Source organism: Mustela nigripes, chromosome 13 (genome assembly GCF_022355385.1).
Source record: "Mustela nigripes isolate SB6536 chromosome 13, MUSNIG.SB6536, whole genome shotgun sequence".
NCBI lineage: Eukaryota > Metazoa > Chordata > Mammalia > Carnivora > Mustelidae > Mustela > Mustela nigripes.
In genome coordinates, this window is record NC_081569.1 from 132,275,377 (window position 1) to 132,299,950 (window position 24,574).

Genomic DNA, 24,574 nt, shown 5'->3' on the forward strand with positions numbered 1-24,574 from the left:
TTAAATACTATCATTATTCCCATTTTCCCTCTGCAGAAACTGAGGCCCAGAGAGGGTAAGTGACTTGCCCAGGGACAGGAAAGGAGCTCTTACAGAGTTCAACTTCCATCCTTTACTTTTCTGGTTTTTCTAATCCAGGGCCCATGCTGGGGTGTTGGCTCTGCCCAAGAGTGGGAGACACTTCCCCGCAAGGGAAGCGCAGCTCTGGGGCAGACGGATGAGAGTCACTTCCTGGGAGATGCGGGCAGTGACTGCAGAGGTTGCTCATCTTTGCTTTTTCCCTCTTCTCTTTCCCTGTCTAGTCTGTGGCAAGCGCTACAAGAACCGGCCAGGACTTAGCTACCACTACGCTCACACTCACCTGGCCAGCGAGGAGGGGGATGAAGCTCAGGACCAGGAGACCCGGTCCCCGCCTAACCACAGAAATGAGAACCACAGACGTGAGTTTCCAGTCGTTGGGTTGGGGCAGTGATGAAGTGGGTGGGCAGCGCGAGAGAGTGTTCTTTTCACCTCTGGCATCTTTGGTGGCCCCCGTGGGTTGGTTTCAATGTCCTGTGGTGACTTGGCTCTTTTAATGTAACCCCAGCTTCCCCGTGGGTCCTCTGAGCCCCAGGCTTAGAGTGAGCTGGGCCAGATGGCGACCCCAGTTCTGTTCCCAGAGGAAGGGAGGTGAGTGTTAAGCAGAGGGGAAGCCAGTTATCTGGCTGTTGTCCAATGCCAGACCTGTTTCTCTCCTTCCCTCAGCTCTAGAAGTTCCATTCACAGGGGCTGACCTGACTTGGGCATAGCCTTTTGGCATGTCAATTCAGATGGACATTTCAAATGTTGCCTTGGCCACCAAGAGCTGTAGAATATTCTGGATCTGTCGCCTTGGCTGTTACAGGGGGTCACAGTTTTGGTTCAGGGCTCTCCTGCCCTAGAAATACGGCCCTTGAGCCTCCATGCTTTTCACTCGAACATTCCCTCAGCAAGCGTGATGAGTGCACTTGTCAAAAACTCAAAATGGGGTGGCATGATGGAGTCTAAAGAGCTTGTTTCGAGGTGTGGGTCATTTTAAGATCATTAGGTGAAGAATAACTGTGGACATGCCCTCTATTTTTTTATTTTGTTCACAAGATTTTGTGGTAGGTATTCTTCAGGCGAACGATGTGGTGTAATGAAAGCGATCAGACTCTAGGGTCTGGGGGGAGCTTCTGCGCATTTTAGTCTATCAGCTGAGTCAACGGATGTCCATCGGCTACTCATTGGATCTTTGAAATAATTACCATACTCTGGCCAAGACCTTTCTTGGGATTAGTGTCAGTGTTGCCTAACCCCACCCTCCTTTCTCCTTGTGACGTCGCCTTCTGAATTAGCGTGCTCAGGCTGCCATAACAAAATACCACAGACTGGGCGGCTTAAAGACCAGAGATTTCTTTTCTTGTTCTTCTGGAGGCTGCAAGACCCAGACCAGTGTGTCATTGGGGGCGGTCCCCTCAGAGGCCTCTGTCGCGGAGTGGTAGGCGTCCGCCCTCTCTCTGCCTCTTCGCACGGTGGTCCGTCTGTGATCACGCACCCCTGCTGTCTCTCTGTGTGCCCAGGTCTCCTCTTGGAAGGATACCAGTGACTTAGAAGGATACCCACCATAACCCAATCACCTCTTTAAAGGCCCTCTTCCAGAAGAGTCACGTCCTGAGGCCTGGGGTTGGGGCTTCAACATACACATTTTTGGGGGGACCCAGTTCAGCCCACATACCTTCTTTAATTCCTACTCACTCACAGGGTTCAAGCCTTTCATGTGACAGACCCTGATTTCCTTGCCTGCTCTTATCAACTGGACAGAAGCTGGGAAGCAGGACAGGGGCGTCTGGCCCACCTCCCCGTGCCAGCTTCTGAGTCGTGCTGAGCCCTCTCTCTCTCAATCTCTCTCTCTCTCTCTCGATCTCTCTCTCTCCTCCCTGGGGAGAGGTTCCCGTGGTTGAGCCTTTCAGAAAGGAAGATGTACGGGGCAGCTGGCATTTGCGTCCCTCTGTTTCTCCTCTTATCCCTACTCTGATCTAAGTGGCCTAGGCGTACCTATTGTCTCTTCTGGCAAAGGAGGCCGAGAATGATCTCTTTTGCTTTGGGTTGCTATCTGGAAAGTATTTATTAGCCACGGTTGCTCTCTCTGAAGTATCTGTTAACCCGGTATTATTTCCCAGTCCCCCCAGTGCTGGCTTATCTTCTTTACATCTCTTCTCAAATGTCAAGCCATTTGGTCCCTGTGTTGTGCTTTACTCATGCAGTAGGATCTGGAATGTTTCTCTTTTGTCTGTGTCTCTTTTGTGTGTGTGTGCACCGCGATGGCCACAGCAGAGGAAGGTTCCTCGTGGTCCCGCAGGTACGCTGCGAGCCTGAAGCGGATCAAGGAAATCTCTTCCTCAGACATCCCCGCTGGCTCCCCCACACCTGCACCCACACCCGCTGGCTTTTGACTTCTGGGGTGTGCGCTGGCCCATTTCCCTCCGTCTACCAGGATCTCCTTGGGGACGCTCGTGACTCAGCATCTTCTGTCTCCTCATGTCTTTACCGTGAGGCCAGATGGCCTTGCTTAGTCAGGAAATGGTGTGTCTTCCTCCTGGATGGAGATGCGTCCTGAGTCAGGCAGCGAGTCCTCTCCCTCTCCCCTCTCACCTGCTGGTGACAAACTGAATTCTTCAAAAAGCCTCATCGGACTACCCCAGGGGTTTGAGCTGCATAAAAAGCAATAGCTGTCCCTGGGTTCATCTGGGGCCTCCTTACACGAGGAAAGTTCCAGAACCTTCACAAACATCTTTTTAACAACATCTGCTCACAAGGCCTCTGAGAACTCTGTGATTAACTCCAATTTTGCTAGCAAGGAGGGTGTGGCAGGAAGGCCCCCGGGGCCACAGAAGCCATTCCTTCCCTCTTGCCCAATTTCTCTGAACAAATCTAAGAGACAGAAGCTCTTCCCAGGTTCTCTGCACCGTGCACGCCACCCATCTGTCTGCTGCTCCGAATGTCTGCTCCGTTCCCTCCCACATTCCCCTGGTGAGCGGCCCCCCAACCATTTTATCGTGAGCGCTAATTGCTGGCATCATTAATACCCAGTCATTAGCTGCTCCCACTGTTTGGGGGTGGGGGTGGGCTTCCATCCATCCTGCCCTTAAATGCCACTGGAGCCGTGTGGTGAATTGAACGTGACAGCTCTGCAGCCTCGAAGGTCCCAGCTTTGTGATCCTTCCTTGGCAAGGCTTCTGGGCTGGGGGAGGGAGGCAGGAGAGCTTCATCCAAGAGGCTGATCTGCAGTTTCCCCCAGGAAAAGTTCTGGACGCCGACAATGTGGGAATGCTGACTTCTCCCTCTTTAGCAGAGCCGTAGGGTAGCCCAGCTGCTGGTGAGCCCACGCAGGCCGCCGGGAGAAGCAGCCCTACCGACTCAGGAGTTTTCCGCGGCTCGGGCATCTGTGCTCGCACCACCTGCAGCAGGAGAGACCTTCTGACTTTGGTCTGCCTGCCGTCCCTGGCCGCACCCCCCGACTGTGCCTCCAGCCAAGCCGAAGCTCATGCCTGTGCCTGCTGCTGCTTTCAGGCAGAGCGGACTGCAGGAGCCAGCTCTGACCTCCCTCCCCGCCCAGCGCCAGGCCGCCCCAGGCCGCCCCAGGCCGCCCCAGGCCTCGGGCTCAGCAAGCCATGGCCCCTCCCACCCATGTTCTCTCCTCGCTGCGCATTGTCTCCTGAGGACACCCTTCTTGTCCCTTCTGTAGGTTTGTCCCCTTACCTTCATGCCCTTGACTCTCTGCCTCCACTCTAGGCAGCGCTGGGATGCTTGGAGCTCCGACCTTCACTTTGGCGGGGACAGTACTTTTCTGATGGGGTCTTCCCTACCTAAGCCGTCACCCTTCCCCTCTCTCCCTGTGTGAGGTCAGATTCTTCTTCCTTCTTGCAGTTCTCTGAGCACCTGTGTTTGCGTTGTACAAATGAAATCACTCTGCGTGTGTGTCTGTGTGTGTGTGTGTGTGTACCAGTACACGTACATAGACTACGTAGTCTACGTGTGTATGGAGGGGGGACTGGGGCAAGTTAGGACTCTGTGTGATGCCACTCAGAAGCATTCTCTCTCTCTCGCTAATGATTTATTTATTTGTAAAAGATTTTATTTATTTGAGAGAGAGAGAGCAAGCAAGCACGAATGGGGGAGGGGCAGAGGGAAGGAGAAGCAGACTCCCGGCTGATCAGGGAGCCCATGGGGCTTGATCCCGGGACCCTGGGATCCTGACTTGAGCCTAAGGCAGACACTTAACCAACTGAGCCATGCAGATGCTCCTATTTATTTATTTTAGAGAGAGAGAGAAAGAGAGAGTCCGTGAGTGAGCAGGGGGAGGGACAGCAGGTGAGGGACAAGAAGAGGGAGAGAATCTCCAGCAGACTTCCTACTGAGCACAGAGCCCAGCGTGGGGCTCAATTGCGTGATCTTGAGATTAGGACCTGAGCCGAAATCAAGAGTCAGACGCTGATTAACCGACTGAGCTACCCAGGCGGCCCACTCAGAACCATCCTCTTGTGACTTCTGAAATGCCACTTTGGTATACAGTCCTGGGGGACCAGTGTAGCAGAGAGAACTGGATCAGAATTCTGAACTCTTTGACGCATGCTCACTGTGCCACAACTCTTCTTGAACTTCCTTTTATCTTCCACACACAATGGGAATCTACCAAAGTGATGATTTCAAGGTAGTTTTCTGGGGGTGGGGTGGGTGTGAGCACTGATGAGGTCCTGTACCAATGGAAAAGCTGTGTAAATAAATTCAGTCTAATACATGCATCCGTCTGTCCATCCATCTATCCATCCATCCATCCATCCATCCATCCATCCACTGGCTTCATATCTCTGTACTAGATACTCTCTTAATCTCTGTCTTGAGAAGGAGTGCATAATGGAGTGTGTCTAGAATAGTGAAGGGCCAAGGGCTCAAGGGCATGGTACACTTTGTACCCCTTAGGGCAGCCATGCTCCCAGTGTGACGTCAGAATCCCCGGGGAACTTGTTGGAAATGCAGATTCTTGATTCCACTAGATCTGAAACAGAGACTCTGAGGGTGGGGGTGCCCAGTATTTTACTGGGCACTCTGGGGCACGCAGAAGCTTGAGAACCACTGCATTGGGGATTTGCGAAGACTTCACTCAGGAGGGGACATTCAGGTTAGCTCTGGAAGATTCAAGAGGAACTTCCCAGGAGGGAGAGGGCTTCCCAGGTAGGGGCAAAGGCAGGGAGGTATGAAATAGCACAATGCCCCAGACAAGGGATTGTAGTTGGGTCTGATGGTAGCATTGGAAGAATGGTGGGAAAGTGAGCAGGAGCCGCCATTGGAAGCATCTTCTATGCCAGGCTGTGTAGCTGGCATCCTGTGTGCAAAGGAGAGCCACAGTAGCAATTACTAGAAGGCAAGGACAAATGATTTATAAAGAAAGTTGTTTGATATAGTATTAATTGTCCCATGGCGTATCTCTTTTACCTGATAGTGTAAACGAGTAGAAAATGTCCTGTATAACATACTTGGAGCTCCTAAGAGGGAAGTGATTTTAAAAACATGGATCTATAAAATTTATGTCAAGCCTGTGTCTCAGGTCCCTGGAATGGAAGTTGGGTTGTCCTGGGTCCTGAGAGGTGTCTTGTCTTCTGCCCAGTGATGGTGTGCCTGGCACATAGGTAGACTTTCGGAATCTACCAAGAGAAGAGAAGGCCCCACACTAGCACGCCTTTGGAGGGCATATTGTACTCCGCAGGACTGGAAGAGGAGAGCTGAGTTGATTAAGGGTAATGTCGGCTGATTAGATAATCTGAAAATTAGTCTGATAATGTGCAAATTACCTAAAAGAAGCATATGATGTCATTGCTACACTGATGGGAAAGATCTAACAGACGTTAGTCTCCTGACATCTCTGTCCTCTAGCATATGGCCCGGGGGCAACCAAGAGAGCTTTAGGAGAGAGAGTGAAAATTGCCTTTGACACAAGCTTAAGGATTTTGGATCACTCTGAAGGTGCCTGAGAAACCATAAAGCACACACAATCCACCACTTACCAACCTTGACTCAGGAAATTCAGGCTTTGTTCCAGCGGAGAGAGAAGAAAATTCAGACACAGGGCTCTGTCTGGAGAAGCGAGCTGCTTCTCACTTCCTGAAGAATGAATTTGGAATCTAACCACAGGTGTTCTTCAGGTGAATTATTATTTAACTAAAGAGTTATAGATTATGAAGCAAGCAAAGAGCAACCTGAAGGCTCCCTCTGGCCTTGAGGATAGAGTTGGAGTTATTTTTTCAGGGCTTTTGGCTGGGAGAATGGCCATGGAATTGGCCAGGCCAGAGTCTGAATTCCATCCTTGCCACGCTACCATCTTGTGCCTGTGTGATGGTGGGTCGGTCAGTCACTCGCACTTCTTTGCTCCTTTGTTGCGTCATCTATAAGATGGAGAGAGTAACCATACTGACCTCCTGAGGTTGTGCTGGTCTTCAGTGAGACGATGTGGGCGTTTGGCACCTTGCCTGCCCACTGCGAGTGCTGATATCCCGTCTCTGTGCCGTTCGGACCAACAGAGCATGTCTATGACCACAGATGGCTAATCTGAATCAGGGCTCGGCTGTGGCTGTGTGATGCCTATGGGGGGTCTCGCTGGCATCAGGCGTAACTACCAGAGCCCGGCCCAGCTGTGGCGCATCTTTTGTGAAACCATAGATGGAGGATGGCAGTCCCACACAGGCGAAACATGGGTATTTACTGAGCACTTACTGTACCTGTGGCCACGTGTGGGAGGGACTAGGTATAATTGGGCCTTTAAAAAAACATAGCAGGGCACCTGGGTGGCTCAGTGGGTTAAGCCGCTGCCTTCAGCTCAGGTCATGATCTCGGGGTCCCGGGATCGAGTTCTGCATCGGGCTCTCTGCTCGGCAGGGAGCCTGCTTCCTCCTCTCTCTCTCTCTGCCTGCCTCTCTGCCTACTTGTGATTTCTCTCTGTCAAATAAATAAATAAAATCTTTAAAAAAACAACAAAAAAAAAACATAGCACATGGTCTTAACCCTAGGACAATTTCTGGTTTAATTGGGGAAGTAAGATGGATGCAGGAAACCCAGCAGGAGAAAGTGTGGGGCTGAGGCGAACCATTGAAGCATCCCCATATTTATTATCCCATTTCCCCATTCCCCTTACCTTCCCAGGATCCTCTTTGATTTCTCTCACATTTTGGCCCAATTACCTAGAAGATTCTGGACTGAAGCGTTTCACGTTCTGAGTAACGACCATGACAGTAATACTTCCTGACATTCCTTGAATGTGTCAGACAGACACTGCGCTAGGCAGGCCACATTCCTCTCATTCCCTCTTTGCAGCAGCCCCATAAGGAAGGTGGGTGCTGTGTCCCCTAGAGGACACCAAGGCACACGGGCTCCAGCCGATGTGCGTATAGACATGAAGCATGAATGTGAATTCTCCCATCATGTGTCACTTCTTGGGAAGTGTCTTTAGGCCTTTGATTCCCCCCACCCCCTGCCTTTATCAGAAATAAAATTATTTCACATAAGAGAAGAAAGAGGAGAAGAAAGGGCAGAAGCTTTACTAGGTGCCGGGCACTCTGCACATATTGTCTCGTATAAAGTTCACAGCCCATGAAGCATGTGCTGGGACTGAGGCTTGGAAAGGTGGCATTGCTTGCCCCAAGTTACATGGTTAGCAGGATGGGAAGCTGAGATGTGAATGTACTTGAGTTGGACACCATTCAGTTAAGTCAGGACATTGGAGCCTTAAGTGATGGCTCCTAATCTTAAAGATGGGATCTTTGTCCTAGTGGTATCTCTTAATTTTCACCTGTAGGCCAACTGTGGAGTGCATCATAGCGCACAGTGGCTTTTCAAGAGAAACAAATGTATTAATGGACACTTCTCTTGGATTGCCTAGCAGAATACCAGAGACTAAATGCCTTAAACAATAGTAATTTATTTCTTACAATCTTGAAGACTGGAAGTCCAATATGAAAGTGCTGCTGTGTCTGTGTTCAGTGAGGGCTCTCCTCTTGGGTTGAAGATGGCCACCTTCTTGCCGTGTCTTCGCATGGCTTTTCCTTGATACGGGATGATAGAGAGAAGTGAGCTCTCTGGTGTCTTTTCATATAAGGGCACTATTCCTTCTGTCCTCATGACCTCATCTAAACCTAATCACCTCCTAATACCATCACCCGGAGGGGTAGGGTTTGGGGAAGATGCAATCTAGTTCATGGTAAGCATGTTTAATCTTCAAAACTAACTTTAGCTGTTTGTGGTTTATGTGAAACGCCCCCCATTACAAATTCTGCCCAAGATTTTAATTTGTAAATGAATCTCACTCCAGAAAAAAAAAAAAACCGTACATCACGTAGTTCAGTAATTTTTCTGCGTCTTCCATTTGTGTCTCTCATAGTCTTTCCTGTCTTTGCTCTCGTATATTTCTCTTTCTGACCTTGTTCTTTACAAACAATAATGCTGTGCCCAAAGTGAAACCTAGGATTCATCCTTGGCTTTATTTTCCTTCACTACCTGTATCAGCTTCCCCTCCAAAATAGACTCCAAGGCCGTCTTCCTATCTTCATCTCCTGGCTTCCACCAGATCCTGCTTGGAATCCCTGCAACTTCTTTATTGGTCTTTTAGCCTGTTTTTACTCCATGGATTGGCCAAAGCGGTCTTTTTATTTATTTTTATTTAAAGGTATATTTATTTAAAGGTATATTTTTTAAGTAGTCTCCACACCCAGCCCAGAGCCCAATGTAGGGCTTGAACTCACAACCGTGAGATCGTGAGCAAGAGTCAGAAGCTCAACTGACCAAGCCCCCGCGCCCCAGGTGCCACAGGTCTTTTTTAAAACATAAAATAGATTATGCTATGCTCCACTTTCAGAACTTATAATGCATTTAAATACGATCCAAACTTTTCACCTTGCGGGTCTGTGTTATTTCTTTTCAAAGTGAGATCAGCAGCTTCAACATCTGCTGGGACCCAGATGGCCAACTCCTCCAGGTTTGCCCAGGACATTCCCAGTTACAGACTGAAAGTCCTGTGCCCTGGGAACCCCCCAGTGCCAGGCAAACCTTCACGGTTGGCTACCCAGTGGGGGAGCTTATACGAAATGTGGAGTCTTCGGCTCTAAGCCAGACCAATGAATCCTAATCTGAATTTTAGTGAGAAGCCTACCTGGTTTGTTTGCACAGCACTCACATTTGAGAAGCCCTGAGGCCTGCCATCCACCCTGACTTGACTTCCCTCAGGTGTGTGGCTTCTGAGGCCAGGGCAGGGTAGTAGCTGGTGGGCCTGGGAGCCAGCGTAGCTACTTGCTGACATGTGACCCAAGACTGCCTTGCTTCTTTGTGCCATGAGAGTCATCTATGTAAAATCAGAACATTGATGCGTCTATCTCACGGGGCTACGTGAAGATTCAATAAGTCAATTCATATAAAGCACAGCATGAACAGAACACGTATGGGACATGCGTGTGGTCATAGAGCAGTGATTCTTAAGCTTGAGCCCATCAGAATCACCTGTCCCTTAGCACAGAGACTGCTCGGTCCTCCTACAGGAGTTTGGACTTGGTCGGTCTGCGGAGGGACCTAGAATTTGCATTTTTAACAAGTTCCCAGGTGAACCACTGCCTTAGAGAAATCCAGTTTTTGGAGACTGATGTTCAATTTTTTTTCTTTTTTCTTGTGGATTCACCGAATTAAGATGACTGACCAGGAACAAGGTTGCACTGTGAGAACTAGGGGATAGACTTGGTTTTCACTCTTTTCCTAAAGTTCTGTCCTAGGATGGCAAATGACGTGTCTGTGGCTCTCAGCAGCGGCTTCCTGGCTTGCTTTCTGGGTGTATCCCCCATCTGGGCCCTCATTCCTGGGCTGGGCTGCCCTTCTGCTCTGTGGTCTCTTGACTCTGTCCTAATCCTCAGACCTGACACTAGTCATATCCTTTTCATTTTCTCGAGGACTGCTTTTTCAGTCCGAAGGACCTAGAAAATGCTCACCATTGTGGGGCTGCTGGGGTTGACATGGCCGAGTCCCCTGGAGGTGGTGGTGAGGAGGGGTGGAGATAGGCGAGGCTTGCTGAATTCTAATATCACAGTATTAATATCCTGACAACTTATACGGATGAGGCTTATCGTGCTCTAAAACGCGGAGATGTCCTGCAATTCTCTAAGGGGAATGACTCCACTTCATTCAGAGCCCCGTTGACATAGTTACTCTCAGATTAAACGCTGCTCCTTTCCCCTAACTCATTTGGTGGCAATAACAAGTTGCTACGCCAGGGCATGAACTGACCCACATGACCTTCCACTGGAAAATTGAAATATCTTCTCGTGCTTTCCCTAATCAGCCCTGCAAAAAGTTATCAGCTCTGCTTGTTTTTTTTCCTCTCTTCTCTGAAGCCTCGGTGACAATCCCAAAGTTGCCAGCGGGGGGGCTGGAGCACAAAGGACATGGCTGATGGGTCATGTGCCCACCTCGGCCCAGAATCGGGGATGTGCTGTCCAAACTCCCGGCAACTCGCAGCTCTAACCGAGTAGAGACATCGATGTGAGCAGACGTGTCTTCTGTTGTCACGGCACAGCGTTTAGGAGTCAGTGTTCTCAAGGTGTGTGTCTAATGGTGTGAGGTTTGGACTCCACAAAAATGGAAAAAAAGAAGTAGATACAAGGATGAGTGGGGTGGCTGGCACCACCTTTAAACTTGTCTGAAGATTCTGCAGCCCCTCAGACACATAGTAAGACAGGCTGTTCTCTCTCCAGCTCTGTGGGGTTCCTGGTGAGAGGCCCTCGAGCATGGGGTTCAAGGGGCTCCGAAGCCAACCCTGTCTGGGAATTCTTAACTCCCTCCATCCTGGTTTTCCAAGAAATGTCTCAGGGAGAGGATTCCTGAGGCAGGGAAGGCGCACTGGCTTTCTCCACCACAGCTTTCTTCTCTCCGATGGTGCTTCTGCTGCTCCCTCTTTCTGTCCCTGTGATGAACAGGACTGATGCCATCAGTGCCTTAGAATGGTCACTTGGTCCTCGGGGGGACACTGGACACCCACTCGACTCCTAGTCTTTGACTTCCCTTTGCCTCAATGTTTGCTTTGTCCAAAGCGCCTCTGTGAAGATTGTCCAGCCTTTCCTGAAGTGTTTGCTGGCCAGCACGGCGTCGGCCCCGGTGCCAGGTGCTGGGGATTCTGCCATTAAGGACACTGCTCCTGCCCTCAGGGAGCTGGCGGCAGACAGGGAGAGAGACACAGCCACGCATGTGACACAGTGATGAGAGGCTGAGGTCCCTCTGGGTTTGGAAGACGTCACTTTTCTGATTCTTCCTTCGCCCCATTAGAATCATCGAATCAAAGGCCAGAAAGGGACCTTACAGTGTCCCCTAGCATATTCTTCTGCCTCCAGCCAGGCAGGCACGCCACCCTGGGGCCCGAGGCCTCTTCAGAGAAGCCCGCTCCTCCTCCTGTGTCTTTGTCCGACTGGCTCGGCTCCCAGCTTTTCTGCAGGACTCTCTGCCACTTCAGCCCATTCTTTCTCATGTCGTCCTGAACACCACGGACTGTGGCGAATTTAGGCCCATCCGTAAACTTGAAGCCACTGAATCAGCCCTTGGCCTTCCTTTCCACCGGGGCGATGGACCTCAGGGCCTGGCATCACTCTGCCTTGGCAGCCCCTCTCAACCTCACCTACGTTCGCTTTGTCCCCAGCGCTAGGTGGCACAGCGGCCGGTGAGGGAGAGCGAGTTCTCTGCCGGGGAGGACTCTGGCAGCCCAGCGGGCGGGTGGGGAGTGGCCTCTGGTGTCCGTTTCCCTGCCGGGCTCCGCGGTCCCCTTGCCTTCCCGCATGGGGGGAGGTCAGCCTCGTTTGTCTTCCTTCTGGAGCCCTGGGGTGGGGCCTGAATTAGTGGCCGGGAAAGAACGGGCCTGAACGGAATCCCAACGTTTTTATTCCTTGGATCTGTAGGATTTATTTTTTCATCAGTTCTGGGGAAGCAGTGAAGAAAGGTGTCAGGCCTTGGGGATAATTTATATGAGTAAACACGTAAGGAGTAGGGTGAGCAAGAGCATGAGAATTAAGGCCATTTATCCAGGCTTTGAGGCTCTGTTTGCCCTCTGGTCCAGCCTTCCCCACAGTCTTTATCTTGCTCCTTTAACCCTCTCCTTGCCCTGCTCGGCGTGGGCCCACGCAGAGCTGTGTGCAGCTGCCCCGGCGCCCGCCCGCCGCCCGCCCCTCCCACAGCCCTCATTAAAGGCTGGGTACAAGGTAGCAGGATGTGGTGGTGGCCTCCAGCTGAGGCCTGCTCGCTGATTCTGCAGGGAAGGCACGTTGGCGTCCACCCTCCCTCCTCGCCTCCCCTTCCTCTTCTGGCCGGGCCCGGCCCGTGTGCGTGTCCTGGGTGGCCAGCCTGGGGCTGCCTCTCTGCGTTCCCTCTTTCCTCGGCCCTTTTCTTTCCTCCGTCCTCTGAAGACGCGCTCTGCACAGCCAAGTGGCCCTGGCTAGGATGCTTTACACTTGAGAGATGAAGTAATAACAGGTGGCAAGACCAGAGGCTGCCGGAGCCCAGGATTCCGGTTGCCATGGAAACAGGTCAGCCCTGTGGAGGGATGGGAACTGTCAGCCAGGGAGGGTGGGGGGGGGCAGCCAGTGAGGAGGGCGCGGAGAAGCAAGGCTCCTCCTGGAGGGCTCTTCTCACTGCCCCCCTGGTCCCCCAAGGGCTACACACCCCAACTCGCAGGCCCGGAAGGGAGAGCTGATGGGCGGCAGGGCTGGGTGGCAGGGCTGGGCGGTAGGCGTGGAGCACGGCGGCGTGCTTGTGCGCACCAGGCCCTGGCAGGCGGTCTGAGCGTCTGCTCAGAATGTGAAGTCATGCTTTTGTGGATGGGCTGTGGGGTTGGGAGGGCGGCGCGAAACTTCTGGCTTGCTTCCGATTTCCCTAGGACCCTTGGGATGCAGCTTCTGTCTTGGCAGGACTGGATGGGGGGCTGTTGCTGGTGGCCAGGCTGTCCCGGCCACGCCTCCCATTTCTGGAGTGGCAGGCAGGCCGCCGCAGAGATGGGACCCAGAGATGGGAAAGACAACCTTGTCTGGGTGGTAGTTTTTTTTTTTTTTTTTTTTTTTTAAAGATTTTTTTTATTTATTTGACAGAGAGAAATCACAAGTAGATGGAGAGGCAGGCAGAGAGAGAGAGAGAGAAGCAGGCTCTCCGCTGAGCAGAGAGCCCGATGCGGGACTCGATCCCAGGACTCTGAGATCATGACCTGAGCCGAAGGCAGCGGCTTAACCCACTGAGCCACCCAGGCGCCCTGGGTGGTAGTTTTAAGGAAGATTTGGGGCCTTGTTAGCCAGAGACATGTGGCCCTATCAAAGTGGACTATAAATACCTTTCCAGAAGGACTGCTCACCCTTAACTGAGTGTGGTGGTGGGACTCTTTGGGGCTTGGCTTTTCCTTTCTCTTGGTTTGATTGGAAGGCTCCCTCCCACCTCCTACTGATTTATATATGTGTGCGTGCGTGTGAGTGTTTCTTCATGAACTTTGTTCTTGATTTCCATCCCTCCCCTCTTGAGCTTTGTAGAGTTAGTTCCCCCAGGTAAATTCCTAAAGCCTCAAGGCTCACTTTATTTTCTTGGCAGCTTCCTTGTATCTCTTACATGATCTCAGCCCATGAACATTAATCAACAGAACGCCAAATCCATCATTATGGACGCTGCCATCGAGAAACCACTCGGGTCTTTGCCCTCCCGTTGTCTTATTCCATGAAGTGGGACTCAATTTCCCATAAGCAGAAGCAGAATCTCTATTTAAATCCCTCTTGCAAGGTCTGTGTGAGCTTCCTATTTATAGTAAAATCCTTTTTATAATGATCTCATACCCAGTACCAGGAAATTGCTCATGGCTGGGTCAGGCTATAGGCCAGTAGAGCTGTGGTGTAAGCCTTACTTAAAAAAAAAATTCCTTCCAGAGCCTCTGGAATTCTCTGGAGAAGTGTTTTCACAGAGAATGGGACAATAAACAGGATCGCCCTGTATGGATTACTGTGGTAGGGACATGGAATTTAAGTTCAAAGGGAATTTCTGCTTTTATGAGGCCAATCTCAATCATTTTTATCCCTTTGGGCTTCCAAAATGACGTATTGGGTGAATCAAGTTGAATCTAAAGAGATTTATGAAATGTTTTATATGCAAGGTGTGGCCAGGGAGTGTTTGCCTCTGGACTTTCCAGGAGACAGAGTCTCTGGGGACATAGACGACCCAGGGGTGAAGTCAAGACCATAATCTCTTTGGGTTTTGGTTACATCATCTTCAAATAATACCCGCTTTACCATGTTTTTGTGAGAATCAGTGAAACAACGTACGTAAAACCTCCAGTGGAAGATCCGTCATGGTTTTATAGTGTAATAAATGTCTGCTTCTTTTTCTTCTCAAGAAACTGTTAACAGGAGGGAGGCTACATGGGTAGGAGCAAGCTGGCGTCCCCTTCTCAAGGACAGTGAATTGTAGTCTTATGCTTTCTTACATGTTTGCGTACAAGATGGTGTTTCCCCTCCCATAGTAGGGGTGTGTGGGGTTATTATTCCAGCAACCCAGGGCCCTCAGCCACCCACTCTTGTTTGCTGTGGGAGGGAGCTAGACCTGACACTAGGCCAGAGGACTGACCAATCCATCCGGACGTGGACCAGCACTTCTCTCTGAGGACTTGGGAAATAAGCCGTGTCATGAATGATATTCGGAGTGACAGATAACTCTACCACAGGGAAAACAAACACAGTGCTTTGTCCCCACTAGGAGGATGTCCCAGGGGTGTCACTGGGCTGTCTGCTCACATCTCTGCCATCCTTTTCTAAGCCATTTGTCGTCTGCATTGTGGTTAACCATTTCCTGGGTGCAGGGCCTATAGGTGTTTCAGTGATGAGTTAGATATGGTATCTGACCTGAAAGTGGAGATCATTCAGTACAGAGAGTAGAGGCAGGTGTACCCATGTAGAAAGAAGAGAAGGGTCAGAAAGTGATGTCAAGAGAATGGCCTCCCCAAGGCCTGACTGGACCTTCTGGCTGGGGACCTGGGAGAGCTCTATGGGAAAACCCTCACCCTGAAACCAATCCTAAATACCCAAAAGTATGAGAACCAGAACCAGAAGATTTTGCTTTGTCAATCCTATGCCATTTGACCAAGATGAAACAAGGCTCTGAGCTCACTGTTACAAGAAGAGTGTAGGATTTTGCCAAAAATGAAGAATAGGTATTCACTGTCACTTTCTCTCCTGGGTCACTGCTAGACTAAAATGGTACCCCTGACATGTCACAGCTCCACACAGCAGAGCCTTCAACTGGGGTCTTAGCACCTTCTGTACGCCCTTGGCCAGGGACTTTGTATGGCCAGCAACCAACACAGATATATGTGGGGATCCTGCTCTGATTCAGCCCTCTTAGAAATTTCTCTTCATTAGATGAATTAAATTCTGTTCCTTTGTTCTTTTTTACACAGGACCAATTTCTCTATCACCATCTGCTTTGCCCTATTAGATCATTTCTGAATTTTTTATTTCTTGCAGTATTGGAGCCCCTGATTCAATGAGGGTATTCTGCCCATGGTCTGTTGGTGGGAAAGACTGTGAAGAATCACCCAGGTGTTCCTACTCTATTCTACTTCATCCTCATAAATCACAAGGCATATGCTGTGTTGGAGAAAACCAGATTCTTTGGTTGCTTAAAGATTTTGTGAAAGGAGAGAAAATCTGACATAATAGGAAGTCCCTAAAAGAACAGGAGAGGTAGATGGTGAGGTTGGGGCTCCTGAGATTTTTAGTGGGATGATACATGTGGATGTCTTTGATCTTTGATCGCTTTTCATAGAGGAAGCTACCTGAGTTGTGACTGGCATCTCCATATTTTCTTTCTTTTTTTTTTTTTTTTAAAAGATTTTATTTATTTATTTGACAGAGAGAGAGATCACAAGTAGACAGAGAGGCAGGCAGAGAGAGAGAGGGAAGCAGGCTCCCCGCTAAGCAGAGAGCCCGATGCGGGGCTCCATCCCAGGACCCTGAGATCATGACCCGAGCGGAAGGCAGCGGCTCAACCCACTGAGCCACCCAGGCGCCCCTCCATATTTTCTTTCTAGATCCTATCACTCATGAAAGTTAGCTCTGGCTTATACTCAGCCCTGGAATTTCATACACCCCACTTCTTCCTGTTCCCCTTTTGATTGATTTCTAGGATAGACTCCTAATGAGAAAATCCCGAGTTTATTTGCTTCATAGACATGCTTGGATTTTCTTGAGAGTTCTAGAAATGTTGAAGATGGCAAATGAGAGAGAGGGATGAAAGGAGCTTTCTTTTGGATTTGGGCAATGAAAATTTTAGAGGACATTTTTTGCAGGGGTACTGATTTGGGAGATTATTTGCAAAACCGGTTTTTAATGACCTATAGTGTCTTTGAGATGCAGTGAGTGATAAAGAAAAAATCCACACCCAAGAGGCCATAGGGTGTGGCCAGCTCCTCTGTCTGCCCCCAACAACCAACACCTTTTTTTGCAGAGAATTGTCTGCCTCCCTGAAGATGAAAATCAATGACTTAGAAACTGATTAAACAATCCAAATAGCAACTGATAAATGGATTAACTCTCTATAATGTAATTCTGCGAGCTTTTGTCTTCTGCCTTCCCCAGGTAAGTTTTTCTATTCCTGGAGGCAAAGCAGAGGCATGGAGGAAGCGAAGGCCAGAGGGAATCATATTAAAGTGGGTGAATCCGTTTATCACTTACTGTCTGGATGGTATTTCTGCTCACATATCTGCTTCCTTTTACAGATTCGTACCCTACGGGACCCTGATTAATGTTAGCCAGTAAATAATGAAAGATAGCAGCAGACATTGGGTATAGTGAGGAGGAAGATACCCCCGTGGTTTAGGCTGATCCCATAAACAGGCAGACTTTTCTTCTTAGTTGCAAACAGGGAGTGTTCATGTGACAAATGAATCTCCACAATAGGGATCAAAAAACAGGAGAATGGAGGCATTTCTCCCCATGCAAAGAAACCTGTCCAAGCTATTTCAGCCAGCCCCTAGAACTGAGAATGATCTCAGTGCTTGAGAATGTGCCATTCTCACAAGCTTTGTTTTTAAAGATCACGTCCCACCATTCTTCTTTGCCTTTGGGTAAGGACCTTGGGCAGGGTGGCTTAGGAAGGTCTTGAGCCTCAAGGCGCGCTCACCAACTCACCATTCAACTTATCTTTGGCAAGAGGCTGAGCTGAGTGCCCAGGTCTGGTTCTAGTCTCTTGAAGTTTGCTGGTTAACTCTGGGTTCTCTCCACACACGTGAGTCTGGACTTCAGGGAGATGAGGCTGAACAAGAGTGGACCTTTGTGTACCTGGCAAGATGTTCATCAGAGTCCCCAGAAGCATCTTCAGTGTCCTTCCTGGAAATGACTACCATCAGTTCTTCTTTGTTTTCATTTTCAGGGACGGAAGGAATACCTCCCAAACAAGAGCATCTTTCCCAAGGGCAAAACCTAGACATTGCCCATTCTCTCTACCACTCATCCCACCACTGTTTATGGTTGCTACCTGCTGTTTGAGGCCTGAGCCCTGAGGGCTGGTTGTTCAAAGATGAGAGAAGTTGACTTGACTAGTAGGCCTTCTGGATGCTTTGTTCATCCAGGAAATGCGATCAGAGGAGCAAGGTAGTTTCTATAAAAAAATATTGCAAATATTGCAGAAGTTAAACTAAACTCTGGATAGCTTGCAAGGGATTAAAACTATTGAGTTGAATGTGTGCCCGGGTGGCTCAGTTGGTTGAGCGACTGCCTTCAATGCAAGTCATGATCCTGGAGTCCCAGGATCAAGTCCCACATCAGGAATCCCTGCTCAGTGGGGGTTCTGCTTCTCCTTCTGACCTTCCCCCTCTCATTACCTCTTTCTCGCAAATAAATAAATAAAATCTTTAAAGAAAAGGAACTATCGAGCTGAAGAGGATCAAAAAGAAAACATAGCGCAAGGGCCAGTAGAAACGCACGTCAGCCTAAAATCAGATTTTTTTCCTTTTAATGTTTCTATAGCCCAGAAAGGACCAGATGGGACAGTCATTCCCAACAACTACTGTGACTTCTGCTTGGGGGGCTCTAACATGAACAAGAAGAGTGGACGGCCTGAAGAGCTGGTGTCCTGTGCAGACTGTGGACGCTCTGGTGAGTGTGGCCCCTTCTTGCATCTGTGCCTATAGAGCGGGAGCTGTTTCACTTGTATCCCTCCGCCATCTTGTGTTGGGGCTGGAGGGTGGAGTGGAGAAGAGGTGGTGGTGATTCTGAGTGCAGAGGAGTTTTCAGGTCATTTTGATATTTTTCTTCTTTGAGTCTTAAGAACCAAAAGTTGTGCCCTGGGATGTAGGAAGAGGGGAAAGGAGATTTTGACTCGTCTGGCCTCTCCACGAGGTGGATATTTCTTTGTGTGTATTGTCGTGGACAACAGTGAGGGAATGTCTGAGAAACACCTAGAGACACAGGCAATATGCTTCCTTGAATCAGATGGTGTGTACCTAACACAGAGATGTGTGTGTCCTATGGACGTGCCTGGGGCAGACTGGAAGAGTGTGGAAACAGGAATGTAGGGAAAGCAGCTATGTCTTGAACTGTGGGAGTCTGAAACCCTGGGGCTCAAGGGAAGCTGGGTGAAGACCACCTCCATTGGCCGCGAATCCCATTTTCTCATATAAAACAGACAAAAGAGACCCTGATAGATCAAGGGGGCCAAAGGTCAGGTGTTCTCCGGGCTGATTTGGAGTCGACTTGTTATGTTTTGAAATTTTCATCTTTGAGTTCTCCAAAGACTAAAGTGACAAAAACAGATTTGGGTCTTATTCTCTCATTCTTAAACTGAGTTCAGGCCTTCAAGTTTTGTTTAAGATGTTTCATTTTGCAATTCTAACCAAACCATTATCTTTGGCTGGTTGTGGTTGGTTGGTGTGACCTACTTTTCTTATTGTTTGATGTACTAGTGAAGCCAAAAGCACAAGGTAGGGAGGAGAAATGATCTCAGGTTCATCTTTAGTCTGACCCAGCTCTGACCAGTGGGTGAGATGCTGTTCGGCTGGGTGGCTGGTGTAAACAGTGAGAAGCCACTTCTCCTTCCCTTATTTCTCCCTAAGGTCTTTTCTGCTCCAAGGCCTGGGAGATGGACTGAGGTGACCACACCTGGGTTTACTATAACAACTCAGTTCTTCCCTTGCAAACCTGAACTTCTGTCCTTTTATATTTGATGTTGAAGTTGTTTAGGGTTCCAGATTGACTTGAGTAGCAAATCTGTAATTGGAAAAGGGCTGTGATCTCTATTGCACATACCCTCAACACTGAGCTCTTAAGGACCTGACCGGGTGCCCATCATGTTCATTTGTTTTCCAAACATGATACCTCACGTTGAACTCTTTACTCTGCCAGGGCTAGCTTAGAGGAGAGGGCTCACGTGACAGTGCACTCTGGGTTTTAAATACTTAAAGTGAATAGTTTTAGAAATAATTAAAGAAAACGAAACAAGTGAAATTCAATTCAGTGTTTTTTAAAAGCAAACGATCAGACAAAGTCTCTATCGCCAGAAGCAAAGTCACCTGGCAGAGCGATATTCTAGGCAGAACGTGATGGACTGTTCTGGTTTGGGGTGCATTAGAAAGGGCAGCTTCAGAATGCTCACTGCAAGCTGCTTGAATCTTCTTTTTTTCTTCCCTACGAACAATGGGGTACTTGGATCTGATCCATGGGGGACCAGAAGTGGGGAGTTGGTATTGTCTATCCAAAGCCCCTCTCCTCGCAGCCTTTATTCAGCGTTCCTCCACCCAACCCTCCACCCCCCGCCACCCCTCTCAACCCAAGATCATCTGCTATGTGACTCAGGGGCTATTTGATACCAGCCTAGGTATTCTCATTGCATTTGCCGATTTTGGTGGATGATTTAGTCAAGGTCTAACTCCGATGCTCCTGAAATAGTCAGCACCTTGGGAATAAACAGGTGGCATTAGCCCATGAGACATGCTTGTGAAGGCAGGTGGGCGAATACTTCTCTAGGGCCTCCTTGGAGTCCTTCCAAGGAAGAGTGTGAAGTTCAGAAAAACTGTCTTTCCCTTCCCATCTTCCCCGCTACTGCTGTTTCCTGGGGAGAAAATGAGATTCTTGAAATTGACACCATAAGTGAAAGAAACACTGTGACCTCATTCTGGGCCGGTCCTGGGTCCCATTTACAGTGTGAATAAGTTTAAACCTGAGTTCTCTAGATTTCAGGACACTATATTTTATTAGGCTTTTGAAACCCCTAATTCCTGCTTTTTTGGTGCTCTGAGTTAGACTGGACAACTCTGGACTTTGTGGAGTCACAAAGACCTGGGTGTGTTTAGTGGCTGGAGGGTGTGTGTGTGTGTTTGTGTGTGAGTGTGCACGTGTGCACGCGTGTGCACACAGGTGTGTATGTGCACCCGGGTGCACATACGTGAGTGCAGATCCCTGAAGTTTCCTCCAGTCGTTAAAGAAAACGAGAGACTCTTCTATTGCCTACCGCTTGTCAGACTTTGCAACTTCTCGCTTTCAGTGCAAATGAACTACATGCTCTAAGTGCAGAACTGAAAGGGTGCCATAAGAATGGGATTAGAAACGGGTACAAATAAAAATAAAACGGATGGAGGCTTGACCATCTCGAATGGGTTATCCGACAGTAATACCTTTGTAAAGCTACTGTCAAAGCGAAGGACAAACAGTGTTCCAGGAAACACCAACTGAAAACACCAAAGAAATACCAACCAGGCTTAAAAACCACTAAGGCAACTCCTTATCTGGGGCGGGGCTGAGCGGGCATGCATGCGTATGTGTGCGGACAGAAGAGGAGGACAGACTGCGGTTGAATCTGTCACCGGCAGAGCTGTGGACACATGCATTATCGTAGAGATGGTGCCTTTCTGGGGCGGGAGGAATCCTTTTCCCCCGAAATGTTGGCTTTGTCCCGTGACCCTTGAATCCCAGTCGTCGGGTGATGCCCCCAGCTAATCCCTTTTGGTGTGAAAGGGCTTTTGGTCTTGCTATTAAGAGTAACGTAAGAATGTAATAAGAATATTAATAATGCTGTCTGTTGCTTAACCCATGTGCTGATATATTCATCATACATGTCAGCTCATTTGGGAGGAGAAGGCAGGAAGGAGGAGGCCACGGCCGCAGCACGCACCACGGAGGACTTATTCGGTTCCACGTCAGAAAGTGACACGTCAACTTTCCACGGCTTTGATGAGGACGATTTGGAAGAGCCTCGCTCCTGCCGAGGACGCCGCAGTGGTCGGGGTTCGCCCCCAGCAGATAAAAAGGGCAGTTGCTAAACCCACGGGACAGACTCTCTGGGCAACTAGCCGTCGCCCTCTGACTTTGGTCACTATTTGGGGTCTGATATACATTTTTTTTTTTTTTAAATGAAAGTCAACTTTAGGTTCTCCCTTCATCCTTGCTTTTTCCCTCTCTCTTTCCACACGCATCCTTCCCGCCCCCTGGCCCCCGGGTCTTGGGTAGGTACAACAGGAGCACAAACTACTGAAACAAAACAGAACAAAAGAGCAGGGTAACAGTCCTTCCGAGAGATGCCATCATGACGTGCTGTTCATTTTCCGTAGAAATGGGAAGTGAGGTGGATCGTCTCTCTTTGGGGGAGGTGGGCGTGGGGTGGGGAATCTTTTTGACACGAGCCGAGTCAATTTCCTCACGTTTCCTATTTATTGGCAAAGCGAAGAGAGGAGGAACATTGGGTTTGGAAACAAAGAATGAATAACATTAAAATGATTATTTATGTGTTCTAGCTATTATTAGAAATGGACCTTTTTTTTTTTCTTGAGAGAGAGAGAGAGAGAGAGAGAGAGAGAAGGGAAATCAAAGCAATGGAAGCGATATCCTGCTTGGGAGAGAGCCGCTGGGGGAGGGATTGATTCAAGGACACCTAGTCGGGAGGATTTCCTCGCCGGGAGATGGTGGCACTTCCGCACCCCACGGAGCGTGCGGCTCCCTGCAGCAGACCCCCTCCCCATTTCTGCTCCCTGACCTTTCCATCTTCCTCCCTGCTTGCGAGAGAATGTCAGCAGCTCCTGGGAAGTCTGGGCCTCCGCGTGTGGCCTCCCTCCAGTGCCTGGGCCCCGCCTGCCAGCGCCTCCTGGGCTCCTCCCGGCACCGGCCTAGCCGCGGTGGTGTCGTCCCTGGGCTTCTCCTCACTTTCCTTCTGGTGAAGAGCAATTTCCAAACACAAGAATGGAATACAAACAGAAAGTCACGGACTTGGCAGTGACAAAGCAACCCGAGGCCGCGCTCACGGACGGAAGGATGATACCTCACAGTATACGTCCCTCTCCCCTGGCCCCTGTTGACAGACATAAATTCCCGTTGGACGATCAAGTCTCCCGTGTTTCTTCTTCTATTTTTTTTTTTTTTTATAGTGCCCTCCAGGCACTTTGTTTTATGTTTCCAATAGCACCTCCTGAAATAAACCAAAGCAACACTTGTTCAAGGTCCCTGGGGTGATGGAGAAGACCGTTCACCTTGTTGGCAGTCCCAAGAAGGAACAGCTGTGCAGTCCTAGTTCAAAGGTACGTGTCAGCTGGCCTGTCTTACAGGGAGGGCAAAACCATCATAGTTGTTTTCTGTTGTTGTTGTTTTTTGTTAGCTAGTTTGTTTTTTTCTTTCCTTCTTTCCTTTTCCTCCCCTGGCTTGTCTTTTGTTTTCCTGGGCTCACACCCCCAGTATCGGGTGTGGCTACGGGTGTAGAGTGTCTTCCCTCCGGCCCTCTGCTTCCTGTGTGTGCATGCTTCCCTATGTGAGCCTGGGCCTAGTGTGGCAACGGAGGCTTGCTTGGACTGTGGGAGGGGCCCCGTACGGAGAATGGTGGGCTTCTGGCTTCTGGCTTCAACCATAAGAGAAAAGTGGCTGGGGAAGTGCTTGGCTCCCTCTGCCTTCCTTGGCTGCAGCTGGTGGGTGGAGCCCAGGGATCTGAGGCTGGGGCTGGCTGCTATACTTGGGTGGAATGAAAGAGTGTGGCCACCGGGGTCTGCATGTCTAGGGCGGTGTTCCTTCCTCCATGGACCGACTTAGCTGCCAAAGGGATGAGTCCACATTAAAGAGGACCTCTGATTAGGAAAACACTCAACTGCGCTGATCTGAAGATCCTAAACTTCCACTAAGTGTGGTCAGGGTCTCCGGCTTCCATGAGAGCACAGGTCCAGAGACATGGGTACTGCCATGGGGCGTGGGTTGGGAGAGCCAAGTAGCCGCCACCCAGGCAACAGGCTGCTTCTAAGTGTCTGGGAAGATCTACTTTGACAATCCAGGCTTTGGGAATCTTCATGAATGAGACCTCTCATGAAAATAAACAAACCCACTGAACAAAAGCCAAGACTAAGCAAAGAAACCCGCGAATGGACCCTTTGTGCTTCCCTGGTAGCCTGAGACAGAAAGAACTTCTACTTTTCTCCTGCTTGAAGTGTGTAAGTGCTGGCCTGGGCATTTGCTCTCATTTGTGAGAGAATGAAAGGAATACCCTCATCCATTTGTGGGATGTCCTGCCTGGTCTCTGTGTGGCCTTGCTCCTAGAGAATAGGGGATAAACCCTCCATGGTGTAATATTCCTGTCCTGCATGCTCACCTGTGTGAAAAAGCCCACATAGTTGGTTCCCGTTGACTTCTGCTAAGGGGGTACAACCCGTTCTTGCTGTCCTTCTCCTTGTCATCTGTTCTGTCGCTTTGACTTAGATGTCGGATTCATAGCGTTGCAACTTGCTCTCATTGGTGAAGTGGGAGGTTCTATGTTAATAAAAATATGTCCAACCAATCTATACGATCATTTGAAATCTGTGTAGTTGTTTGTAGTCGTAACATTTTCAATGGCAGCTTGTCTTTGAACTTGAAACTAAACAAAAACCCCAAAACTTAATTTAAATTCTAAAAAGCCACCTAATTTCAGAGTCTAGCTTGGAGTTCTAAAGGAGAACCAAAAGGAAGACCTGTCTAACAAGGCAACGTCCCATTGGAAAGATTTATCCGAGGGTGGCTCTTGCTTCTCTATTTTAATTTTACGAGCAGAGCCTGATCTTCACTTTATCCTTTTGGGGGTAGTAGACGTTCTCTTCTTTCTCAGTTGGTGCAACCAACCAAGCATGGTAAACATATCCTAGCATGGCCTGAGCCCCTTGGTCTCACCTTGCGTATGGTATCTTCCAACAGACTCAGAATTTACATCCTTTCAAAAAAAAAAAAAAAAAGAAAAAGAAGAAGAAGAAACCAGAGGGGACTTTGAAGATGATCAAGTTCAAATTTTCCACTTTTCAGCTGAGAAAGATCAATCCAGAGAGGTTGAGTGAGGTTTGAGGGAGTAGAGTGAACGTGGCTTTGAAAACAAATGTCTTAAGGTGAAGGAAGGAAACTCAGAGGAGGCACAGGAGGAGGAAGCTGACTGTTGTGGGTTTCCGAACGCCTGCACGGTTGATGTTATGCCTTTGCCCCCCTTTCTCTCTATAACAACCACCGACGTTCATGTACCTACCAGGCATTGTTCTGAGTGCTTTCCCTAG

The 24,574-nt window shown here is 49.2% G+C and overlaps 1 protein-coding gene across 7 annotated transcripts in view; it reads left to right on the forward strand.

Annotated features, from left to right (window-relative positions):
- The window catches only part of DPF3 (double PHD fingers 3), a 262,300-nt gene that overhangs the window by 179,273 nt on the left and 58,453 nt on the right, over positions 1 to 24,574 (forward strand). For 4 of the 7 annotated variants that reach the window (XM_059373825.1, XM_059373821.1, XM_059373823.1 and 1 more), the window contains exons 7-8: positions 303 to 440; positions 18,063 to 18,191. In XM_059373825.1, coding sequence (XP_059229808.1) covers positions 303 to 440; positions 18,063 to 18,191 — 267 coding nt within the window. Of the gene's footprint in view, positions 1 to 302; positions 441 to 18,062; positions 18,192 to 21,149; positions 22,598 to 24,574 lie in introns of those variants that run through there. The other 3 variants (XR_009399201.1, XM_059373824.1, XM_059373822.1) reach the window with 3 other exon arrangements.